This window comes from Paralichthys olivaceus, chromosome 4, assembly GCF_024713975.1.
Source record: "Paralichthys olivaceus isolate ysfri-2021 chromosome 4, ASM2471397v2, whole genome shotgun sequence".
Taxonomy (NCBI): domain Eukaryota; kingdom Metazoa; phylum Chordata; class Actinopteri; order Pleuronectiformes; family Paralichthyidae; genus Paralichthys; species Paralichthys olivaceus.
The window spans coordinates 7,920,537-7,942,308 of NC_091096.1; the positions used below are offsets into that span (position 1 = coordinate 7,920,537).

The 21,772-nt window shown below is 40.1% G+C and overlaps 1 protein-coding gene across 3 annotated transcripts in view; it reads right to left on the minus strand.

The window, feature by feature from the left end:
• Positions 1-18,815, minus strand: part of LOC109637088 (dmX-like protein 1) — a 45,290-nt gene extending 26,475 nt beyond the window's left edge. The window contains exons 1-21 of one of the 3 annotated variants that reach the window (XM_020099224.2): positions 18,433-18,815; positions 16,588-16,820; positions 14,780-14,905; positions 11,583-11,660; positions 11,042-11,120; positions 10,787-10,931; positions 10,422-10,488; positions 10,018-10,202; positions 9,324-9,528; positions 7,426-7,567; positions 6,472-6,648; positions 6,075-6,316; positions 4,600-5,299; positions 4,208-4,329; positions 3,777-3,866; positions 3,266-3,368; positions 3,057-3,176; positions 2,491-2,709; positions 1,135-2,351; positions 713-971; positions 296-429 (exon numbers count right to left, since the gene is read on the minus strand). In XM_020099224.2, coding sequence (XP_019954783.2) covers positions 296-429; positions 713-971; positions 1,135-2,351; positions 2,491-2,709; positions 3,057-3,176; positions 3,266-3,368; positions 3,777-3,866; positions 4,208-4,329; positions 4,600-5,299; positions 6,075-6,316; positions 6,472-6,648; positions 7,426-7,567; positions 9,324-9,528; positions 10,018-10,202; positions 10,422-10,488; positions 10,787-10,931; positions 11,042-11,120; positions 11,583-11,660; positions 14,780-14,905; positions 16,588-16,674 — 4,497 coding nt within the window. In that variant the 5' untranslated portion in view covers positions 16,675-16,820; positions 18,433-18,815. Of the gene's footprint in view, positions 1-295; positions 430-712; positions 972-1,134; positions 2,352-2,490; positions 2,710-3,056; positions 3,177-3,265; positions 3,369-3,776; positions 3,867-4,207; positions 4,330-4,599; positions 5,300-6,074; positions 6,317-6,471; positions 6,649-7,425; positions 7,607-9,323; positions 9,529-10,017; positions 10,203-10,421; positions 10,489-10,786; positions 10,932-11,041; positions 11,121-11,582; positions 11,661-14,779; positions 14,906-16,587; positions 16,821-18,432 lie in introns of all 3 variants that reach the window. The other 2 variants (XM_020099223.2, XM_020099226.2) reach the window with 2 other exon arrangements.
• Positions 18,816-21,772: the final 2,957 nt, after the last annotated feature.

Here is a 21,772-nt window from a genome sequence, read left to right on the forward strand (position 1 = left end):
ATTTTATTAGACAACATATATAGAGAAGGAGGAAATAATGATAAAAGGGGGAGATGCAAAACATTTTCCAAAAGCCTCAACCTTTGGAAAATATCTGGAGACTTGACCAACACCAGGCTACATTTTGTTGCATTAGATTGGGACATCATGAGCTTTGACTGGTCTATTATTTCAAGGCACCAATATATCAACTAGGAACCTTGACGTGCACAGTTATGTTTCAACTATTTTGCCATCCTCCTTTTATCTGTTATATAAATTATCTGAAACCAAGCAAAAGCCAACAGAAACTGACCTTGTTTCCAGTTTCCTCTTGATCATTGTCCAGAGGATCCAGGTCAGCTATGCTGGGTGTATGAAAGAGCTCATCGTAAGCATCCGTGTGACTGGAACCGTGCCCACTATCTCCACTCACACTGCCCACTGTATCTGTAAGGAGGCACAATGCAGAGCTAAACTGCATAAGACGTGTATTTCACAAAACACCTGAGGAAAAATAACCTGCTGCTCTGGAGACAGCAGATAAAATTAAATACCGCAGAGCAGATTGTTTTTTTATTGTATACATGTTTCAGCTTTAATACTTCTCACTTTTTATCCCTGGAGATACAATGAGAAAAAACTACAGGATGAAAATCACTTCAGATCTTCTCTAAATCCTTCTCATTCTAGTTACTTAATAAACTTCTCAATGCACATTTTGTATACCCACCAGTTTTTGGTAATGTATCTTCATCAGCTGCTAGAAGGGCATATAGAGGCAGGGGAGGGATGGAGCTTATCTCCGTGTAGTCGGGGGTAGAGTTCTCTGTGATATTGAACATCTTGGGATCCCTGGCTGTGCTTCCACTGGCACCGATGGTTCGAGAACGCACACGTCTCTCTGGATTGGTGGTACTGTCTTTAAGTGGTACAATTTCTCCAGCAATGCATTTCACGAGGTGAGAGAGGATGGCTTTGGCACGATGAACCTTAAGACAGGCAAATTATCTTACACATATTAAATTAATTATATGTATTTGCTTTGTAACGCAACCACAACAAATGGGAAATTCCATTATTTTTAAATGTAAAGAAAAAAACAAATATACAATTTGTAAGTATAGTGAGTATTTGAGTATTTTTTTAACTTACTTTCCCAAGATCCATGAGCTCCAGTAACTGAACAGGATGGTATTGGGGCAGAGTGGGAAAGAGCTGGTGAGCTGCTTCAAAAAGTCCAGAATCTTCCATCTCTACAGGCAGGTCATAAGCCGTCCTCTTCCCGCTGAGCTTCTGAGCCAGACTCATCATCGACCTCGTCAAGGCCTTTTTGGGAGGAGCTAGTGAAGACACTGGTGCACCAGGACTGAGTCCCTCTTCCTGGCATTGTCTGACAGCTGAGATTATGGACGAGACACTGCTGCTGATGTCGGTGTCTTGGGTAATGACAGCACTGGGTCTGGGTGGTGTTGGGGGCTGCCACTGGGAGTAGACATGCATTTCACAGTCCATCCCTACAACCAAGATGCCGTCTCGTACCCAGGAGAGGGAGACCGGGATGGGTAATGAGCCTTCAACAGAGGAGACCAGATCGACTGATCGAAGCAGAACTAGACGAGACAAGCTCTGTTCTCTACTTGCATCAGACGACAGACCCAGTTCTGGAGGTTTCCCAGAAAGACGGCCGTACATATAAATCTTAGTCCCAATACCGACAGTTAGAACATGTGACCCATCTTCTTGGGACACCCAGTCCAAATGAACAAGGCTCTTACTAGTAGAACCAAGACAGTTCTCGTTAGGTAAAGAGAAGTCCATTTTTGTTGTACCACAGTTAGGTGTGGGATCTGTGCTGTCCAGGACGATGGTTTGCTCGAGAATCCACTGTGAACCACCGGTGGACTCACACTGGAAGATGCCGATGTGTACCAAGGGTTCTTTAATGTTTATTACGTTGGGGCTTGGGGTGGGATTTGAGCTACGCTGTACAGTCAGAGTTGGGGTCAGGTGGGTGCTATAGGGAGAGGATGCCAGGGTAGGAGGAGATGTCAACAGTCCATTAGAGTTCAGATGAAGTGTTGAATTCAAAGATGTGTTTGTTGTCTGCCTGTAGGCAACTGCAATCCGTCCAGTGTGACAGCAGCTGACCTCTATGGGGCGACCTGGCACACTTACTGTGCTGCTGTTGGGAAACCTCTCCTCCAGCAGGAGAGGCCACTCCTCCCATTGGTACAGCAAAGTGTCCATACTGGAGGGTCCAGTCGCCACAACATTACACCTCCAGAAGCGCACCTTACCATCAGAACAGGAAGTAGCGAGGAGATAAGGCACACGGCCAGCTGGCAGAGAACAGGATGCACTCAGGTGACCTAGGAGGAAAGTTGGTGGTAAAATATGAGCCAAGGAAGTTTTTCTGATTATCTTAATTTAAAAAAAAATCTTTTCAATTTGACAAACTTTGAATTGGCAGTTTCTTTTTCGGGGTCCTGATATTTTGTATGATCTCACCTGCTGAGGGTGTAACACTGATGGCTTCTACACCTTCTGGAAGAGCCATCTCTTGGCTGTATAGTCTGTGCGTTGTGAGGATGAGGCGACAAGCACTCTGCAGACTGGAGGTGCAGGTTTTACTCTTCTGAGTTATTGGAGAACTGAATGTGTCAAAGTCAAAGTGAGAGCTGTTCATGGGAGAAGCTGTGGTGGCATCTTTCTCTGTCTTGGTCTCTTCTGGGATGACACAAACAGAAAGAGGTTTGTAAATATACTGCCATAACAGTAAATTCATTTTACATAATATTCTCAAAAGATTGTCCACAAGTTCCTAGCTACCTCAGAAGTAATTATTTCTACATATTCAATACAAAATGACAAATTCCAGGACCTATTAGAGTTAATGCTCACTAGCAGATATCATAACTTTGTCAGAAGGCTTCGAGTATTTGTGCCTTTCTCAGGAGTAAAGTTGTTGTTTGATCTGTCATTAATTGATTTCATTTGGTATTAAACAAGGTGACAGATAAACAGGGCGTGTCCTTAAGCATTTGTGAATTAAAATTTAATTTCAAAGTACCTACCCATGGTGATTGGTCGTGCAGCAAGATGGAGATGCCACATGTGGAGGAGGGAGCGACCTGTCGGAGTTAATTCGACCACCACCAGGAAAAAACGTGCCGAGAAGGTTGGCTCACCGGAGGCTGCAGAGCGTAACACAGAGAATAATAATGAAGTTTGAAAGGTTGCATACATCAAACTTCTGAGCTAGAATAACATAAATTATTTTTACCAGTGTGAGGAGAATAAGGAGTGTCCTGTGTATTCTCTGTTCTCTCACTGCCAAGGATCAGATCCTCTTCAAAAACATGCAGGAGCTGCGTCTCCTTTCCCTGCTGTAGAGAACAACACATCAACACAGCTACGATCAAACCATAACAGATACAGACACTGAACAAAACACTTCATCTACTGGGGTCCAAATATGCAAACACATTAACACAGGCAGGAGTTGTGTCAATGCAACACAAACACATTCACATGCTGCCTGAGGGGAAGAGTGAAGGTTTGCTCTGCACCCGTTTTGACCTTTCACAGAGACTCTGAACTCTATCGCACAACGGTTCTTATACAAACGCTCCAGATTTCAACTTTGGCTTTTAAATGTAGTTCAGTAAAAGGTTTTATTTTCAGGGGTTAAGTTTTAGTTAATGTATTAAATATCAAGGATGTTTACAAAAGAGCAAGAGCAGGAGAAATGTTTTAGAATACACTACATTTTCTTTGGCATCATTTATACTTACAAAGTCAGTAATGGCGTCCAGCTCTATAATACAGCCTGGTTTTGCTGTGGATTGCTGACTGATCATGTTGAACACTTCCCCAACATATTTCTGAAGAGAAAAAGACATTCATATTTCAGATTAGTATTAAATAGTTTAAACTAACGCAAATGTATAGTCTTAATTTCTAAAATTAAACTTAGATGCAATAAGAGAGACAGCGACTTTTTAATTAATAAAGGCTTAATATCAACTGTCACTTTTTGTTGAATTAAACTTGGCAGTATTACGTCAGAGAGATCACTGACATGCCATTCGTCTTAATTCTCACGTTATTTGATGTCATTTTTCATCCAAGGCTGACACTAATTAATTGGCAAGACAGCAAATGTATAGCTTCTTCTTAACTCACTAAATTACAATCGAAGGAATTGATACATTTGAGGACTTACTGATATCTCAGGGTTGGAGAGCTCACTCAGGAGTTTCTTTGCTTCGATAACAGCTTGATACAGCCTGAGTGAGTGGCCGTCACTAGCCACGAAGCAAGCGCTGGGGGAGTTACAGTATACACCTAAAAAGGGAAAGAGGAGAGGGACAGAGGAGAGTTACAAATGAGGGTGAGAGAACTATTTCAAAAACCATATTTTTTGAGAATTCAAATCCCAAAGCTGGTCTCACTTGGTCAAAGTTAGTTATTCAGAAATAGAAAATTGAAACCAAACCCCAATCCTTTCCTTTATATAACCGGACCAAAAATAAGTGTTTGGTAAACAAAACTAAATAATGATGATGATGAAGCTATGCTCAATAAAGTAGAGCAATCCTAGAAACATTTTCTCACCTAAACAGCTGCTGGGAATGAGTGTGGGCAACCAGGCAACGTTAGCAAATGCTGATGCATGGAGAGAATTGATCCTTGCGAGCTCCGAGACCCCGCCTGACAAAGACAGTGGACCAACTGGGTCCACCCTCCATAAAATCAGCTCACTGTAGATTGCATTGGGATCTTGGGAAACCACACCGAGGGACGCCCGGCTGGCCCGTGACCCACGGGGTAGTGATGTCGAAACAACCTCTGGAGGAGCCAGGATGCTGTCTACCTCTGGTGTCCTCAAGGCGTTGTGGTGTGAGGTGGTGAGGAGGAGAGGGAGTAACGAGTGACAGGCCAGGTCGTTGAGGTGGAAGCGGTGGCCACAATATCGTGACTTGTGTGAGACGCTGAGGACAGTGGAGAAAGCAGAGTCCTCTGCGAAACTGACTGCCCACTGGTTCAGGGAACCATCAGCGTGTTTGGAGATCATGAGGACATACGGGGTGAAAATGCTGAGTCGAAGACTACTGCTGGGCGTAGTTTTTCCTTGATCTCTGTAGCTTATTAAAGCAGATTTAGCTTGAGGCAATGTGCTCCCAGATGGTCGTTGTCTGCCATGTTGAATAGCCAGATCCACATTCTTGTTGCAGGCATACATAACAATGCTGTGGCTCAGGGAGATCGCATCACCTGCAGGGAATGCCACAGGGATACGGGACACAAACGACACCTGAAAGAGGAAGAGGGACATCAGAGCAATGAAAGCTTTAACAATGCAAACTTTTCAGTGTTAAAAAGGATTTAGATTATCATTTATTTTTTAGCTTGAAAGAAGAAGAAACATATTTGGAAACAGAAAAACTTCCGATGTGAATGTGGTTTACAAAAAGGGTGAGCTCAAAACAAAAGGCTGACATTCTTCTGTTCTTCTTTCTAAAGTTGAGTGACAAGTGAATATCTGACATAAACAGAGTCACGAAGACACAAATAGAGAAGTTTCCTTTATTTGCACCTTCACATATGTAAAAAAGAAAAATGTTCAACAGTACTCAAGGATCCTGTCTGTGTCATCTTATCAAAGCAGACAGGCTTAATCAGCCTGAATGGTAATGAAACTTGGGATTCTATTTGCTGCCTTGCCCGACTGACTAACTGCCACGTCAAGAGATTCTCATTATTTCACTGCTAATAAAAATGCAGCCGGGAATTTGATATGAAATCACACATAATTAGAATGTAATTGTCTGAACGGCTGGTTGAGAAGCCATTAGAATAGGAGCTGGACCATCGCGACTGTCAGAATGATTCACAACCTGACTGAAATGAATGATGAAAGATGAATTAATGCTTTCCCTGAGAAGCACCTCTCGAAAATGTGAATACAAACAAGTCATTTGAAAGAGTGAACAAAGGAAAATCCACTTAGTTTACAGAGATGATTAAATCATTCAGTAAGTGGATTCAATTATTTTACATAAATATGAAGCACATCATAGTAAATGTACCTGAGCTTGTCTGAACATCCCTGGCTGATATTCATCCAACCAGTCCACATTCCAGACTAACAGAGAGCCGTCCATGGGGTGAATACTGAACAACATGTCCGCCCCTTTATTCCACTCCTCTAACAGCACGTCAACCTGGTGCTCCACTGCTGCCAGAGGAAGCTCCACACCCTCAGGTCCTTTGGGGTCAGTTGGTCTGCTCCCATTGTCCTCGTCATCAAAGTTATCCTCATCTTCAGGCTCTGGGTAGAGAATGCAAATCACAGTGTTCAAATAAACTCTGAAGATCAGTGTGAAAAACAAAGCAGAATGCAATATGTTTTGGCAGTTTTGCTCCAGCTTCTTATCCACACTCCTTCAAATAAAGTGTTGGCCTGATCCAAATATTTTTCTGTACCTTCATGGGAGCATTCATTCTGTTGCTCCAGGCTGCCTCTGAGCTGCTGCAGGAAGACTTCCATAGCTAAAGTGAGGTGAAGCTCTTTGTTGTTCAGCCAGTGGACGGTAAAAGGACCTCCAGGTTCCTCGTCATCCGCGGCACTCAGAGAAGAGATTGAGGGCAGCAGAGGAATGTCTGTAGTAAAGACATTTTAACATTTAGACTAAAAGCTGAAGAATAACAGGAATTTGCATTCCATTAGATTGGGGGCATGCTGGAGAAAATAAACTTCCATGAATATGAGCATGGTTTGAAATATGCTTAAACATAATTCAAGCATACAAATAAGAGCCTACAGGAATAAGAGGCTATTCAGGTCAAATTAAGCTACCCTTAAAAAACAAAGAGGAACAAAATGAAAATAACTTCCATTTGCTGTGAGCAGCTTTCTCTGAGGGACGAAAAACACACTGGAATGTTGAACAACCTCAGGCAATGAACAACATTTACAGCCCTTTTTGCCAAAAGAAAGAGGCATAGCCCTCTGACCTACTGCTGATTTTATTCTTGATGTAGCCTCTATGGTTTACAAATAACTAATATGTTGCTGTAGTGGAAAGGCATTTCTAGACATGAATTCTGCTAATCATCTGGAAAATTGAGTCTGAACATGGTCTTTTCACATATGAAGAACGCAGCTGGTGAAAGAAACGCTCACAACAACAGGAAAATATCAAGATGGATGACGTCAAGCATACAGGAGACAGGTCATATACATTCTGCTGTGAAAAACAAATGTTTTTAGTTCGCCAAAAAGCTCTCAATTATCTTTGTCTTTCCAAGTTGACACCTTTGTTTGCATCTTATCCATGCATCCATCGCATGTTAGAAAAATCATCACCTTTAATACTTCACTAAATTTAGATCAACCATCAACAACCAGTAAGAGGAACTTAATTTTTTGAACCTAACCTGTGGCTGGGTTGATGCTGGCAGCAATGTGGAAGTGGCAGAGAGCGTTGGCATGGGGCATGTTGCTGTTGATCCTCCTGTGGTTGTAGTGGCAGCTCTGATGGATGGACGGGCACCCAGTCAGGGAGGGTTGGGGTACATCCTGGTAAGAGGACAAGTGCCATGATTCTTGATAATTCAACTGTGAAGAAAACATTAATAATTAAAAACAGACAGTTGTTGTTTCTTGGGTTGATAGACTGCCTTAGATTTAGGCCAACATGTTGTTTCCATTGAAAGAACTGTTTTAAATAACCTGAAACCATATTGTATAACCTGTTGTATAGGGTGGGTCAGTGAAGTGAAACACTATAGGTACACACAGAGAAATGCAGATCAAACCTGCTTTTTGTTATTGTGAATGATTCAAGTTGTGCTTACTAACCAGGATTCTCCTCCCAGCCTGAACAAACCTACTCTGCTTTAGGGTGTGAATTTAATGTGATGTTACTGATGTTAAAAGACATTTAAGTTTTACAGCCCAGTTTGTCTACAAAACAGAAATGGAAAGAAACTGGAAGCATGGAGAGTGGATAGGAGAGAGGGGTCTTAAAATTTAAATTAGTACCTTGGTTATGTTATTAGGGTTCATTTTTCATTCTGCAAAAATGTGTAAATATGTACAGTTCTATATTTGAGCCTCTGTGATGACAAGTTTAAACCTGTAACAATAATCTTAATCCCAATTACAGATCATCTTTCGGTTCATGTGGATTATTTTTTTGACACGTTGGCGATTTTAAATTCCACTGTCGTTAAAAATAAATGTGTGTAAAGATACTATTTGAAAGTGCAAGTCTCATATTGACGTGAACAAAGCAGACACACATACTTCTAATTGGTTCAAGTTAGCCAAGTAGAAAAATTTGATTGTAGAGGATTGCAGTGTAAGTGCTTTCTCAGTATTGTCCATCCCTTGAGTTGGGGAGGGAGAGAATTACCTCAGAATACAGCCTGTGATTTCTAATGAATAATTCCACACAACTACTCTTGCAGACTTCCCTCAAGGCAAAGTAGAAACATTTGCATACCTATATTCCTTGTAATCTCATGTGCTCTGGGCTTTAAGTGCCAGTGAGACCCATTTAAACATGGACATTTAAATGTCCATATTAAAATGGATTTAAGCATTGTCTTTGGGGCCTAGTGGCCAGACAGTCAGCAACAACCTAGGTCACAGACGACACTACCGTTGAAGGTGAGCTAGCAGCAGCAGAGTGAAACATAAAAACAACCATCAGAAGTTACAATTTTCAAGTGTTTTACAGATCATGGAAAGGAGGCCAATATTCTTCACCGATTCTCCTAAGCCCTCGACAAAGCTTCAGAAAGTTTTTTCATGTCTGATAGCCAATTAATTTTCCCTTTTAACTCCACTAAGCCTCAGTTATATTTCTATCTCCTTCTCCAGTCTCCCTTTGCTCTTTTTCTCTCATCTCTGCAGTTCCCTAATGACATGCATCATCAGCGTTGAAAATATAGTAGTCTGGCTTCTATTTCAGGGTTATTTGTGCACATTTAAACCCCACAACAAAGAAAATTCTGGTATTTCTTTCTGTATTTTGTAACCGAAAAAGATGATATTCTCAAATGGATAAGGTTTTACACATTAAAGCATTTGACCCAAGCTTATGTCAATATTCAAATGTTCTAATGATGATTTAAGATGACTGGTTATAAAACTTTCTTAATCAGTGCATTTTATTGTAAAATGATGGCAATGATATCCAAGTAAGAAGTAAATGAAGCACGATGTTGGTAGAATTTACTGCTGGACTGAGGAATAAGGATACAGTTGTTTTATCAAGTTGTCCCCAAATAAATGGGGCAGCTGTAAAAGTAACAGAAGAGTCTCTCACCTCCTGTGCTGTATTTCCTTGTGTCTTTCCATTACAGCCGTGTTTTCTCGTAGGACCTGCACATCTGAGTGTGTCACTGTGTTGGCCAGAGCCGTGGTTTTGGTGGGGACCAAACAGGAGGCTGTCACCGGGCAACAACGTCTCTGCCCAGAGTCGACAAACGCTGTCCTTACAGCAGGTGAGCAGAACATTACACACTGCACCTCTTTTAGGAGAGAGGAAGGAAAGGGGAAAGGAAAAGGATAATTAAACACAGGTTAGGTTGAAGTCTGCTTAAAAGGTCAGTCAAATTCATCAGGCGATAAGTCCATCATCTAGGACAAAGGAAATATCTTGCCTCTCTGTCAGTAGATGGCAAACTTGTGGAACCTTGAGATAAAGTTGTATGCAAGTGTTATTTCTCATTTTATTGCTTTGCCCTGTTAAGGACAGATTGGGCACATATAGATATTTGAATGGTTGAAACCTACAGCATGTGGATTTATCTGTAAAGGAAAAATTTTGACAACACTTGTGCATCTCTCCCACGGCTATGATCAAACCCTGAAAGTTAACTAATGTCTGTCAACTTGTGCTTTTCTTATTGTTACTGTCAACAGTGCAGGCTAAAGTCAATATGAGCCAGATGAGAAAATAGATGAATCATGGCTGTAGAGCGGAAGGCTGTGAAATGTTGCTTGAACAGTGTCAATACCTTGGCATGCACGTGCTGGTCTTCCTCCATGAGAAGCCAGTAACAGAACGGGGATGAGCCAGGTAGACAAAGGAGAAGGCCAGCTCTTCCTGGACACTGACACTGGGATGTGGAGGAGTGAAGAGTCTGGAAACACCTGACTTCCACTTACTGGTGCTGTACCAGACCTTTACTAAGCAGTCATCCTGAAGACGAGAGTGATGTTGTGTTTTAAGTTGTGCTATTACAATTTAAAGCCATTGGGTTGTGAAAAAAGGGACACACTAAGAGAAAGCAGTATTGTTTAGTTACTTTACAATTACAGTGTAATTACTTCTAATTGCAAATGATCAATGCTAGCATGACATTGGATAGTTAGCATCACAATCCATACAGGTTAAGCAACTCCTGTTACAACTACTTACTTGTCCAGCAGTAGCAAAGAATTCCCCATCAGGTGAAAACCTCATTAAACTGACTGGAGAGGCTGTCCTTTTGACAAAGAAAAAATATGAAATGACATTTTAATACTCTAATACTTTAATAACGCACTACACACGACCACATTCGTCTATATTCTCAGATACAAACGATATGGCATCAACTGTTTAAGACAGAATAAAACAAGTTAAAACAAATTATGCATCTGCATTCAAGTTACACGTACCAGTATTGGAGTTAGCTTTATTACATTTTGTAATTAGTAAATAACTACAAAAATAATGTTGATAATGTCATAAAAAAAGAACATTTCTATTGAAAGGCTCCTTTGCAAAATCGTAGTTCTTACTTGCTCTGCCAGATACACCTCCAGGAACAATGAGAGTCTCTCATGGTCATTTCTTCCAGCTTTCCCCTTTCTTCAGCTTCATCTTTCACTCCATCAACATTAGACCACAACTGGAGGCTACTAGAGCCTGTTAGGAGAGTGCTACCTGGAGAGACAATAAAAAGAAGCATCAAGCAAATCTGGGAAATGTACCAATTTACCCAACTTTTTGAGGACATCATTGTTATTTTGGTGTGGGTGTGTTACATTAATTACCTGTAGGGTGCCAGGCAAGGTTCCGTACCATAGAATGTAATACAAACTGACCCGTCTTCTGCCACTGGCATTTCAACTTCTGCAGAGAAGGAATACACAAAACATGAATGTTAAAATGGGATAAATAATAATAATGTCCCCCCATCACTTGTACTACTGGTTACAACTGCAAAACTGGAACCAGCAGTGAAGCTGCTCTCATGTGAGCCACATGCGATCAGGCCACATGGACGGCAGCAGTTACAGCAGAGAACTTCTGTAATGAGAGAGGTGCACATAGGATGTCTGCACTGAATAAAGAGTAGGAATAAATAGCAAAGAGACAATGACTGCAAGATTTGAAAGAATATTTCAGTAAGAATGTGAACACGTGTTAAATATTTGCTCTTCCCTGGTGACTTTCTTATAAGATTAGAGTGAAAATATTCTGATGTCTGTCAAATTGTACAAGAGCAGCCCCTGAAAGAAAAATGTCTTGTTCAGGATGATGTGACTGCATGCATGACCACGCTGTAATTGGAGAAGGATGTAGACTACTCACAGTCAACGATGGATCTTTTTGATCTGAGTGCTGAACAGGCTCAAAGACGCACACAATGCTTCCATAGGAAGCTGCAATCTGTCAGCAGAGAAAAGAAAATGCAACCCATTATAAATCAAGACATGTTTTCTGATTCAGAGTGAATCAATATATCATTACACATATATTTACATTTTTATGTATGCAAAGAGTGTAAATTTGTCAATGAAAATTACAATAAAACAAACACAATTTGACTGTTAGAGCAGCAAGGGCTAGGATGCCAATAATGATATTGGGAGTAAAATTTAGAGTGAAAATTTATGATAGTGATATATTACCCGATATATATAAATAAATACAATTTGGCAATGATTCCTGGAAATGGCATAATCAAATCCTAATGACAAAGAAATATAACTGAGGCTGAATATTTTAACAGTTTAACCAAATACTTTATCGCAAAAAAAAAAAAAAATCCAAATAAACAGAACTTAAATATGAAAATAACGTGCATTTCACAATAATTGCACACAATTGTTTATTCAGCAAAACGTTATATACCCGTGAAAGGCTCATATTGGCCAACCAGTAAATCGATCAGGCTTTAAAAGTAACAATTTGTTCCAAGAATAAATGTTAATGGACATAAACAGTAAACTAACAAACTTCACAATTGAGATGGTGAATAATGGATGTCAATCCTTTCTGATTTTTCTAATTAGGACGAACCAAAAACAAACTATAGACTTCTCTATAAACCATAACATCCAAAATAAATTAGCATAGTTCCTGGACAACAAGCCAAAAATACTTTGAACCTATAACAAGTCAGGGATGAGTCAACGTTATCTTGTCGACTGCACACCTCCCATTCATGCGTTGTTTAGGGCTCCGTGCTCATGAGCTTTTCATGGGAGCCACAGTCACAATGTTACAGATTGAATGGATGACATTTCTATGGCAATGAACATGACTAACAAGCTTAACAAGGTTCAGGGCTTGGATAAGACAAGCTGTGTCTCAAATGGGGTAAATAAAATACAGACTGTCATCGAGTGACTTCTGTGAATGAGTGAGTCACGCACTGACGTGTGTAAATGTGCGTATATTAAGCTCTTTAAGAGCATAATATGTTCCATTGTTGTCTCCACTACAATTTGATTAAATGTGAACCATGAGAAAAAAGCAGCGATTTGACATTAAGTCTCCTTCTCTGTGGTCGTGATCACCAACTGAGATTCTGAGATCACTCCAGAAGTTATTATAACCAGGAGCAGCAACTGTTTCAGATGGCTAACCAATGGGTGCCCATTTTTAAATTTCAGTGCTCCTGCTTTCTGCTTTAGTGGATATTGCTCCCTGCTCTGTCTCTATAGCGTTGCTCTGCATTTGAATTGTAAATGCAAACCATAGATAACAAGTAGGCATTTATATTGTGAGGTGAGGTAATTTAACTGCGTTCAAATGTTGCTATCACTTTCTTTCTTTTGTTAAAAGTTTCAAAATAAATGTTCCATGGCAGCAGGGCACAAATGCTTACAAATATATTTGAAGTGTTACACTATTTACATTATGAGCGCTCAACCATGCTGAGTAATCTAATAGCATTGTCAATATCACAGTTGTGATAAAGGCATGCATACCAACTGAGCATGTTTTTACAGACACTACACTGTGCTGAAGGCATGTGAGGTTAGGTCTGGACAAACTGAATTGGATTAAACATCACATGAGGGGAGTGGTGAAGGCTTGGGTGAACATTTTTTTCCCATTTGAATTAAATCAGGCCTGTCGTCTGCTCTAACAATGCTGTCACATTCCCCAAATAAAAACTACATTACAGTGATGGTCTGGCAAGATGACTGTAACATCTTAATGAAATAATTTGTCAAGTTTATACAGATGGAGAAACACTTGAATTCTCCTTTTGCATTTGAATGCAGCACTGTTACAGAGTAGCTCAGAGCAACCATGAATACCATGACTGCAGTAAGAGTGCTTTGGCTTCTACTAAAAAAAACAAAGCCGTCTATCAAGCTGGAGAGATATGGAAGATTTACATTAGTATTCTGCAGAGGCATAACCATCAAGTCTCGGTTTTTTAAAACTTTTACATCAAAGGTCTGGACAGATAATATCAAGAATAGGAAACTGTGAATTACAAACTTAAAGCCTGTGCTGAATCCAAACCTATTCTGTAATCCTTGATTCTTATTCATTCGTAAAACTGGGTCAACATCTGCCTCAACTTCCTTTATAAAGTCTACCAGCAGTACTGCCAAAACATTTAAACAAATTCTGATTCAGCTCTGCATTTGTTATCAAAACTATTAAAACGAATCAAACTAATTCATCTGTTCCTGCAGCAAACAACGTGGAAACAAGACAACTTGTTATTGTCTCAGTTCCACAGATATATAACCATACATTTTTTCTTTAATGTGTGTCAACACTTCTTAAAATAAACAGGGCTCATTAGAGGGGATATCAGAGAATGTCCCTGTGTAAAACTACATGCTTTTACTGGGTGATTTTCTTCCTCACTTGGAGTTGAACATTGGAAGCTCAAGTTTATTACACAGCCTCTGATGTTGCCAAACAAATGTCTTTCCTGAAAACAAAAGCTGCCAACAGTACAAAAGAGTGCAACGGAGCTGCGGCTTTGCAGTTAATCTTCCACAAAAGTACAAAAGAACAGAGCCCTGTAGGCAAATTAGCAAATGTATAAGAAATGGATATGAGTCAAGTATAAGTATGATTTCACCAACACTAGCTTGCGTACCACACATAATGAGAAAAAACATTCAAACACACTAATGTGGCCATTGAAAAACAAATAAAAACATGTAAAGCCCACAAGTTTTTCTTTTTAGATTTGGATCAGCTCTATTTTACCCATTACAGTGAAGTAGGGTATGATTATAGTGTATTATATTACTGAAATCCTGCAGCACTGTCTGTAGCACAGCCTTTATATTGTTTTTGCCCATAGCGCAATATTGTCATTCCATTACAACAAGGTTAAGTATCAAAATGCACTGCGAGTATATTTTCAGTTCAATTAAGTTTGCCTGTAAGACAAAGAATACATCTCAGTAATACCTACAAAACAAACATCACTTAAAAGTGGAATAATGTATGTGTTTAACACAACTGGTATTTCAGGAACATGACAGATCATGATGACCTGATAAGAACCAGTCCATCACTCTTACCTGTCCACCCTGCAGTGAGCAGTCGACACAGCCGACCTGAATGTTGCCATGTTTGGCTCCTGGGATGATCTGCAGTCGCTCAAAGTCACTGCCCAAAATTACCACGTCGCAACCTGACGCATAGGCCTGTTTCAGACAGACAAAAGAGAAAGCACAAGGAGGAGAGAGACGAAGATGATTCCCACATCCGTCCAGAGAGAATTGCATGAAGGGTCACTTGAACTGCACTTGTCTTATGACACCATATGACAGCTCTGGAGCCAAACCAGATGAGAATCTGAATTATACACTCTATTCCTGTGGCTCTCTAAAGAATATCTTCACATGAGCTGTGATTCACTGTGACTCTTCACTAGAGGACAGAGGGACAGAAATAGTTATCCTATTGATCCACTCTCTGAAAAGCATGTGAGTAGCTTTAGATCATGGAGTGCAAACGCAGTCTGAGGTTCTGCCTTTGAATTTCAGCCATGGAACAAAGTCTTATACCCTCACACAGAACTTCCTGCAGAAGAGGAGATGGACTTCAGCACTATAAAGCATTTGAATTACACAGTTAACATACACTTATACAGTAACATAGCCTTCAGTTTTATTCCATTCAGACAAACAGTACTAGGTACTGTGTCAAGCAAACCTATATCATTGGTATTTGGTGAATGTTCTAGTGTTAATTTTCAGCATCAGAATCCCTGGTAGGACTCACGACTCTGATTCTGACTCTTACAGTGTCATTTTTTACATTCTAGTTGTTCCTCAAACTGGTGGAAATTAATTTGTGGAATTGTTGATTCATACAATTTTAAACTTGACTTTAGTTGTCCTGTAGACAAGTAGACTTTGAGAACAAATATAATAAGTATATATAATGACGGAGCTGGTGGTATATTTCCTTGCATTCAGCAAAAATGATGACAAACCAGCTTAAAGCAAATTTTAGACCTTACCAGCCGAGGGGCTTTTAAAAGTTAATAAGAAATAACTTTTAGCTGAGTCCAGCACATTACTTTTGTGTTATATAGTATTGGCTGGATCATGATTTGGTTTTAGCAAAGAGCTTTAAATAGAGAATAAAGATTATCATCCAGCTCTGCACTTTTTTCTGCGTGTCTGTCCCTAAATAATCCGATTTTGCCTGTTAACAATTAAAAACAGAGCATGAATGATGAGTCATATTTTATGAATAAAATTAAAGTTTTTTTGTTTTGGCTGAACAGTTCCTTGTCACATCATGCTGCCATGGCTCACTGGGGAACTTATAGAATAGAATTATGACTGGAGCATCTGTGCTTTCCTACTATGACACATCAAAATGTCTGCTGTGAAAAAAGCCTCCTGTCCTCATCTTATGTCCTATAACTCCTACTTTGAGTGTAATTGGACCAATAGGCTTGCAACCAAATTGTTATGATGGCTACTATTGTATTTTATGTGACAGGTTTCATTCTTTATACAGCAGTAGTATGTTTTGAGTGCATAATGTCATAAATGGATATATGCGGTGGCAAAGCTGTTTTATGATGGTAGATGAGTAGTCACATCAATAATGTGTTCAATATCTATTATCCAGTTACTGAACAGGATCACCACCTCAACTTAATTCTTGCTCCACAGAGCAACATTTCCATTAGTAAAGCATTTTGGTCCTTTTTCCATCCTGTGCTTCTGCTCCTAATACATTTACATAACAAAACCTCAATGAATACAAATCTCCTCAGTTTTGTGACCAATCAGTTGAGCAGCACCCAAGCAATCAGAGCTCATAAGTGTCTGGGAGGGAAGTATTTCCAGAGCTTGAAATATCTTACCGTGAATGGCACATTGTTGACGCTCCCGACAGAGAAACAATTGTCTCCAGGGTTGACAGCCCCTGTGAGGACCTGATGGAGATTCATGACTTTTGTTTACAGTCTCCTTCTGCTCCTTCCTCCTCTGTCCTTTCTCACAACACCCTCCCACTCCAGGTAAAATTCATGGGAAACCATGGGAAGGACGTGTTCATCTTTGTGTTTTGTCTGTAATTTGTGACTCTACAGATATGCTGTTAGGAAGAGATAAAAACAGAGATGTGACAGTGAATAATTTGGCTTGGTAAGCACCAACCTGAAACCATATTGACTGCAAATTTATTGAACAGTCAGCTCTTGTAATGTTAACAAGGATTATACGTGTGGATGATCGCTGAACTGTTTCCTGTTGAACCACATGATACTTAAAACTTTTCCCAGCCCAAAAACTGCACAAAAGAACTCTTGCAATGAGACCTTACACTGGTGATATAGAGAAAGGACCCACTGCAAATGAGTTCTAAGTCTATTTGGCATAAGGACAGCTGAAAAGATATTGGCATCAAAGTTAATTCAGTCGTGGTGACCTATCTCTTCATTTAAAATCCATGCCTTTAAATGCATAAGACCTTTTAGAGATTATCATTGAGGGTAAATGCAATCAACTTGATCACAGACTTTTTTAGCATGCAGAGGAACCGGAATGACAACCAAGGTGGGCAGAAACTACACTGATAAATGGGGGAGGGCATCCAGGGAGATTAAAAAAGGTGCCAAAGACAAGTGGTCCTTGGAACCTTTTTAAAAGTGAAGTTGTAGCAGTTGATACTTTATAATGATGCATATTTGTGCAAAGTAATAATAAGGGATTAATCAGATTTAATGAGATGACCCCCACCCCCCAAAAAACATGTCTCTGTCTGTGGTTATCACTGAGCACTGAGCATACAGCAACAATAACAACAACTGCAGAATGATTTTCATCAATAGAAAAAAAAATCATTATATATTGATATATTGCTTATGCATTGTGCAAGCACAGTGAGGAGATATAACACATAACTACGCTTCAGATTTGTGAAGTCTGTTGCTGTTTATCAGGCGTCAACGTGATCTTTTAATTGATGATCATCGATCTAGACTAGATTAGAAGAATGTTTTAACGATAACACTTTTCACCACATCCCCCTGCCCTTCATTCTCCTCTGTGTGCTGGCAGCAGAGCTTCATCGACAGGGAGCAGGGCAGATGTCAGTGAACGTGTCACCAGGATGCAGACTTACAACTTGGCCCAACAGAGACATCTAACTACAACACCGTGCAGCCTGGTGAACACACACATCACTGTGTTAACTTATCTCACAGTCACTAAACCTTTCTGCAGAAACATGGAGGGTCAACTGAGGGTCACATGTCTGCAAGCTCTCCCTCTCTCTCCTCATGTGCAACTTCTTGGTCACGGTCTTAATTAGTGTTGATGTTTTAACCTTTAGCAAAGATCAGTTATGACACTGTGGTTTTGACGTTACAACACAAGTGGGACACGAGCCCTTGGTTATCAAAATGAGTAACTTTACCACAAACAGCAGCAGCAGCGTCACAAGTTATTTAGTAACTGCAGGAAATGAGCGTTTTCTCTCCTGGGCTGTGGCAACTCGCGTGAAAACATGTTCTAATCACCTTTGCTGAAGTGTAGTGGACACAGTCCAAACACCAGCCTCACACACACACACACTGGCTGCCTGTTTCCAAGTCATCGCATCATGCCGCTAACTTTAGCCGTCAAGTTTAGCTAGTCGTCTGCAGTCCACAACAGGAAACACCGTTAAAAACCACCAGGGTCAGAGAAGCTAGTTAGCTACTCACCGTGTGCTGCTGCTGTTGAGTAGCACGTCCCGGAGACGTGATGTCAACACTCGCGCCTGTCAGCTGCTCCTTTCTGATGGACGCTAAATGTTACGGATTCGGTTCACCTCGGCTAGCCAGCGTTAGCATGAGCTAGCTAGTGGAGCTGTGTTTTAGCGAGCTTCCGAGCTCCAGGGCTAGCTGCGGCTTCACTTCTCGCACATCCTCCAGTGCCCGACGGTCTCTGCCCGTCAATGCGGGTGGTTTCCCGGCTTGTCAAAGCGCCGAGGCGTCAGGAGGAGCCAACCTCTGCCCAAGGTTAGCAGGAGAGATGCCTCCAAAGAGGAAGCTTTTGCTTATGTTGGAGATGTGTCATGATAATCGCTGTTTCCGTGCAGTGCATTGTGGTCCTTGTAGTTGTGGGCAGCGGAGTGAGGGTCGTGAAGTTTGAAACTCCTCTGCACTTGTTCACGTCGTTTATTCAGTATGTCACTTTATCATTATGGTCAGAGTTACAGTCTAGTTTCAGATATTTGATCAATATTCTGAGGGACGTTAATCATTCTGTTGATGCACATTGTAAATGATAAGTGATTTGAATTTTGCAAGTTTCTGAGCACGTGATGATGTTTTAAAACCCATGAATAAATAATATTAAATCTTTATAAATCTTTATTCTGCCAATTGATTCTTATGCATATGCGTATATAAAATACATAAATACGAATATAGAAATATTATTATATACTGCCATAAAAAACTTCTAGAATTAAATCTTATGCAGCTGTATAGATTGTGGGTGAATTCTGTGTGGATGAAAATTAAATAAACACTAGAATAGAAATAAATGAAATCTAAAGAGCACCACACTGCTGCAGAGCAGGAACTTCAACCACTTGGGGTCAGCAAAAACATGTTCTGCTACATGTGTGTTAAGTGAAATCACAACAAACATCCTCTGGCATGCTCTCACTACTGGTGTCCAACCTTCCATGTAGATCTGGTTTTATATCTCTGAGCTGTCCTCCTCCATCACTGACCATTCGAACTGAAAAGAGTTTAGTTGTTCTGCTCACAGTGTTGGAAGTTTACATTTAATAATGACTTGATGGTATTTACTACAGGATGACTGTCACATGACTGTTAATGTGTCATGCTCTCTTTTTTTATATAAGGCCAAAGAATATTGGTTATTGCTGGTGTGAGCGTGCACAATCTGCACATTTTCTGTTGATGTTGAATTATATTCCACAAATCGCAATTGAATTTAAATTTGTCTTTTACTCCCGATTCTTGCCTGAGATGATTGTGGGTTGTTTCAAATCCTCACATTAAGCCTAAGTGACCATAGGGTGTCACTGTTCCTCAAGATACTAGGTTCCACTTTTTTTTGACCAGTCCAAATGTTTGTTCTACTGTGAGTATTCCTGAACACATTTCTTCTTTTCATTTGAACATGAGCCAATTTTCCCATTTTTATTAAATTGCAAGCACTTTAAGTCCAGTGAGAATCCTTAAATGGCACAAAAGTGAGGGACAAACTGCTTTTACACTGTAGGTTACTAAAAATTGAAATATCCTGTAAATATTATCAGAACATTTGCCTTTTTGAGGATTAAGAATTTGGTTAACTTAAATCTTTCCTGCAGCAATGAAAGTAAACAAATTCAAGCATTTGCTACAGATGCTTCAACATTTGTTGATGACAGGCAGAACAAACTGTAACTGTGTTACTGCACCCTGTGATGCATAATAATAGGACAATACTGCAGGGAGTAGTCCTGTAAATAATTATCGATGAGCAAATGTCAAGTAGCAAAGGCAGACAAACTGGCTGCTCAATGGTTTATCTTAAGATAATAAAACATTAGTGGAACAGAACAGTCTCTAGACTTAAACATCACAGAGTCACTTCAGGATAAACCAGAGGGAAGGTGATTACAAAGCAACTTGTGGAGGCAACTTTCTGAACAATACTATTTTCTACTGCAAAATGAAAATGATACAAGTTTGTTCTGCAGCTGGTTTAGATTGAGTTATGTTAAACAAGACAATTTAATAAACTCTCTAATTGTCTATTTGTTCTCCACTTTAATTTCAGAAACACTGAGATATTGAATTATAGCTATAACAGCTAGAAAAATAAAGGTGTTCTACCAGCAGGGTGTATTTTAGAATATAGGACAAGATGCTGAATATCTCTTGTACTGTATGTTTGAAGGTCTTCTGTTACCAACTACCAGTAGATGTTAGCAGGTGTTAGCGGCCACCAGCGGATGTTAGGGACATAACTTCAGTTGTGTACCTTAACCTCATCAAGTGTTTCGGCTAAAACTGACTTGCTACTTGTACGGCAGCACTATGAAAGCCATGTGGCCCACTGAGTAGATCAGAAATCATTACCTCTATGCTTTTTAAACACTTTACCATTTTAGAACATGGGACAAGATCAAGAGTATCTATTGTATAATCTACTGCACTCATTAATGCCTGCGTCAGTTAATGTTATGAGATGTTAGTGACCGCCAGCGGATGTTAGGGACACATCTTCTGTTGTGCACCTGTATACTCTACATGATGTTAACCTGACTTCTTGATTTCTACTTGCACCGTGTTTCCACACATTCTGCTCCAGCTCCACTGTAATTGAAAGGGGATGTGAATGCGGAAGGGGATTTGCAGGCTTCAAACAAAAACATGTTGAGATAAATGGGAGCGACACACTCAATGAATAATGAAAATGGCTGACATGTTAGTGACATCAGGGATGGTTGGCGACATTTATTGTTGTGGCAGTCGGATGGTGGCGACGATGAAACTGTTGACTTCCCAGTCAGGAAGTAGGTCACAGCATTATTAAGATGTAGCTTCATAATTCAACTGTGCTAAATATTGCATTGCGTTTCAGTTTTGACACACACAACACAGACGTGACCTCTGAATCTCTACCAGATATACGTGCACTATAGATGTAATATTCTTGTGCACACACCTGACGCACAACTACACACCCAGCATCCACCCTAGCGGTGCCTCCCTATCTTGTTCTGTCTTCTTCTGTCGGTTGTTTTGACTTTGAGCAACATTCACAAGGAAAATGAAAGAGATTTATGGAGGAAATTCAGTCCAGAGTGTATAAAAGATATCGCTGTTCAGGGTGATGTTGAATTCTCTGAGTTTGTGCAGGAGAGTCTTGTTCTTTGTCAGACACACTTTTCTTTTAGTACAGGCACTTAAAAAGAAGGGAAAAAAAGATCTTTGGGTTTTGTGTATTGCATTTGTTCTTGTATCTCTGCTGCTATGATAAAAATGTCCCTGTGTGGAATCGATAAAGCTGATCTTTTTTATGTCTTTGAAAAAG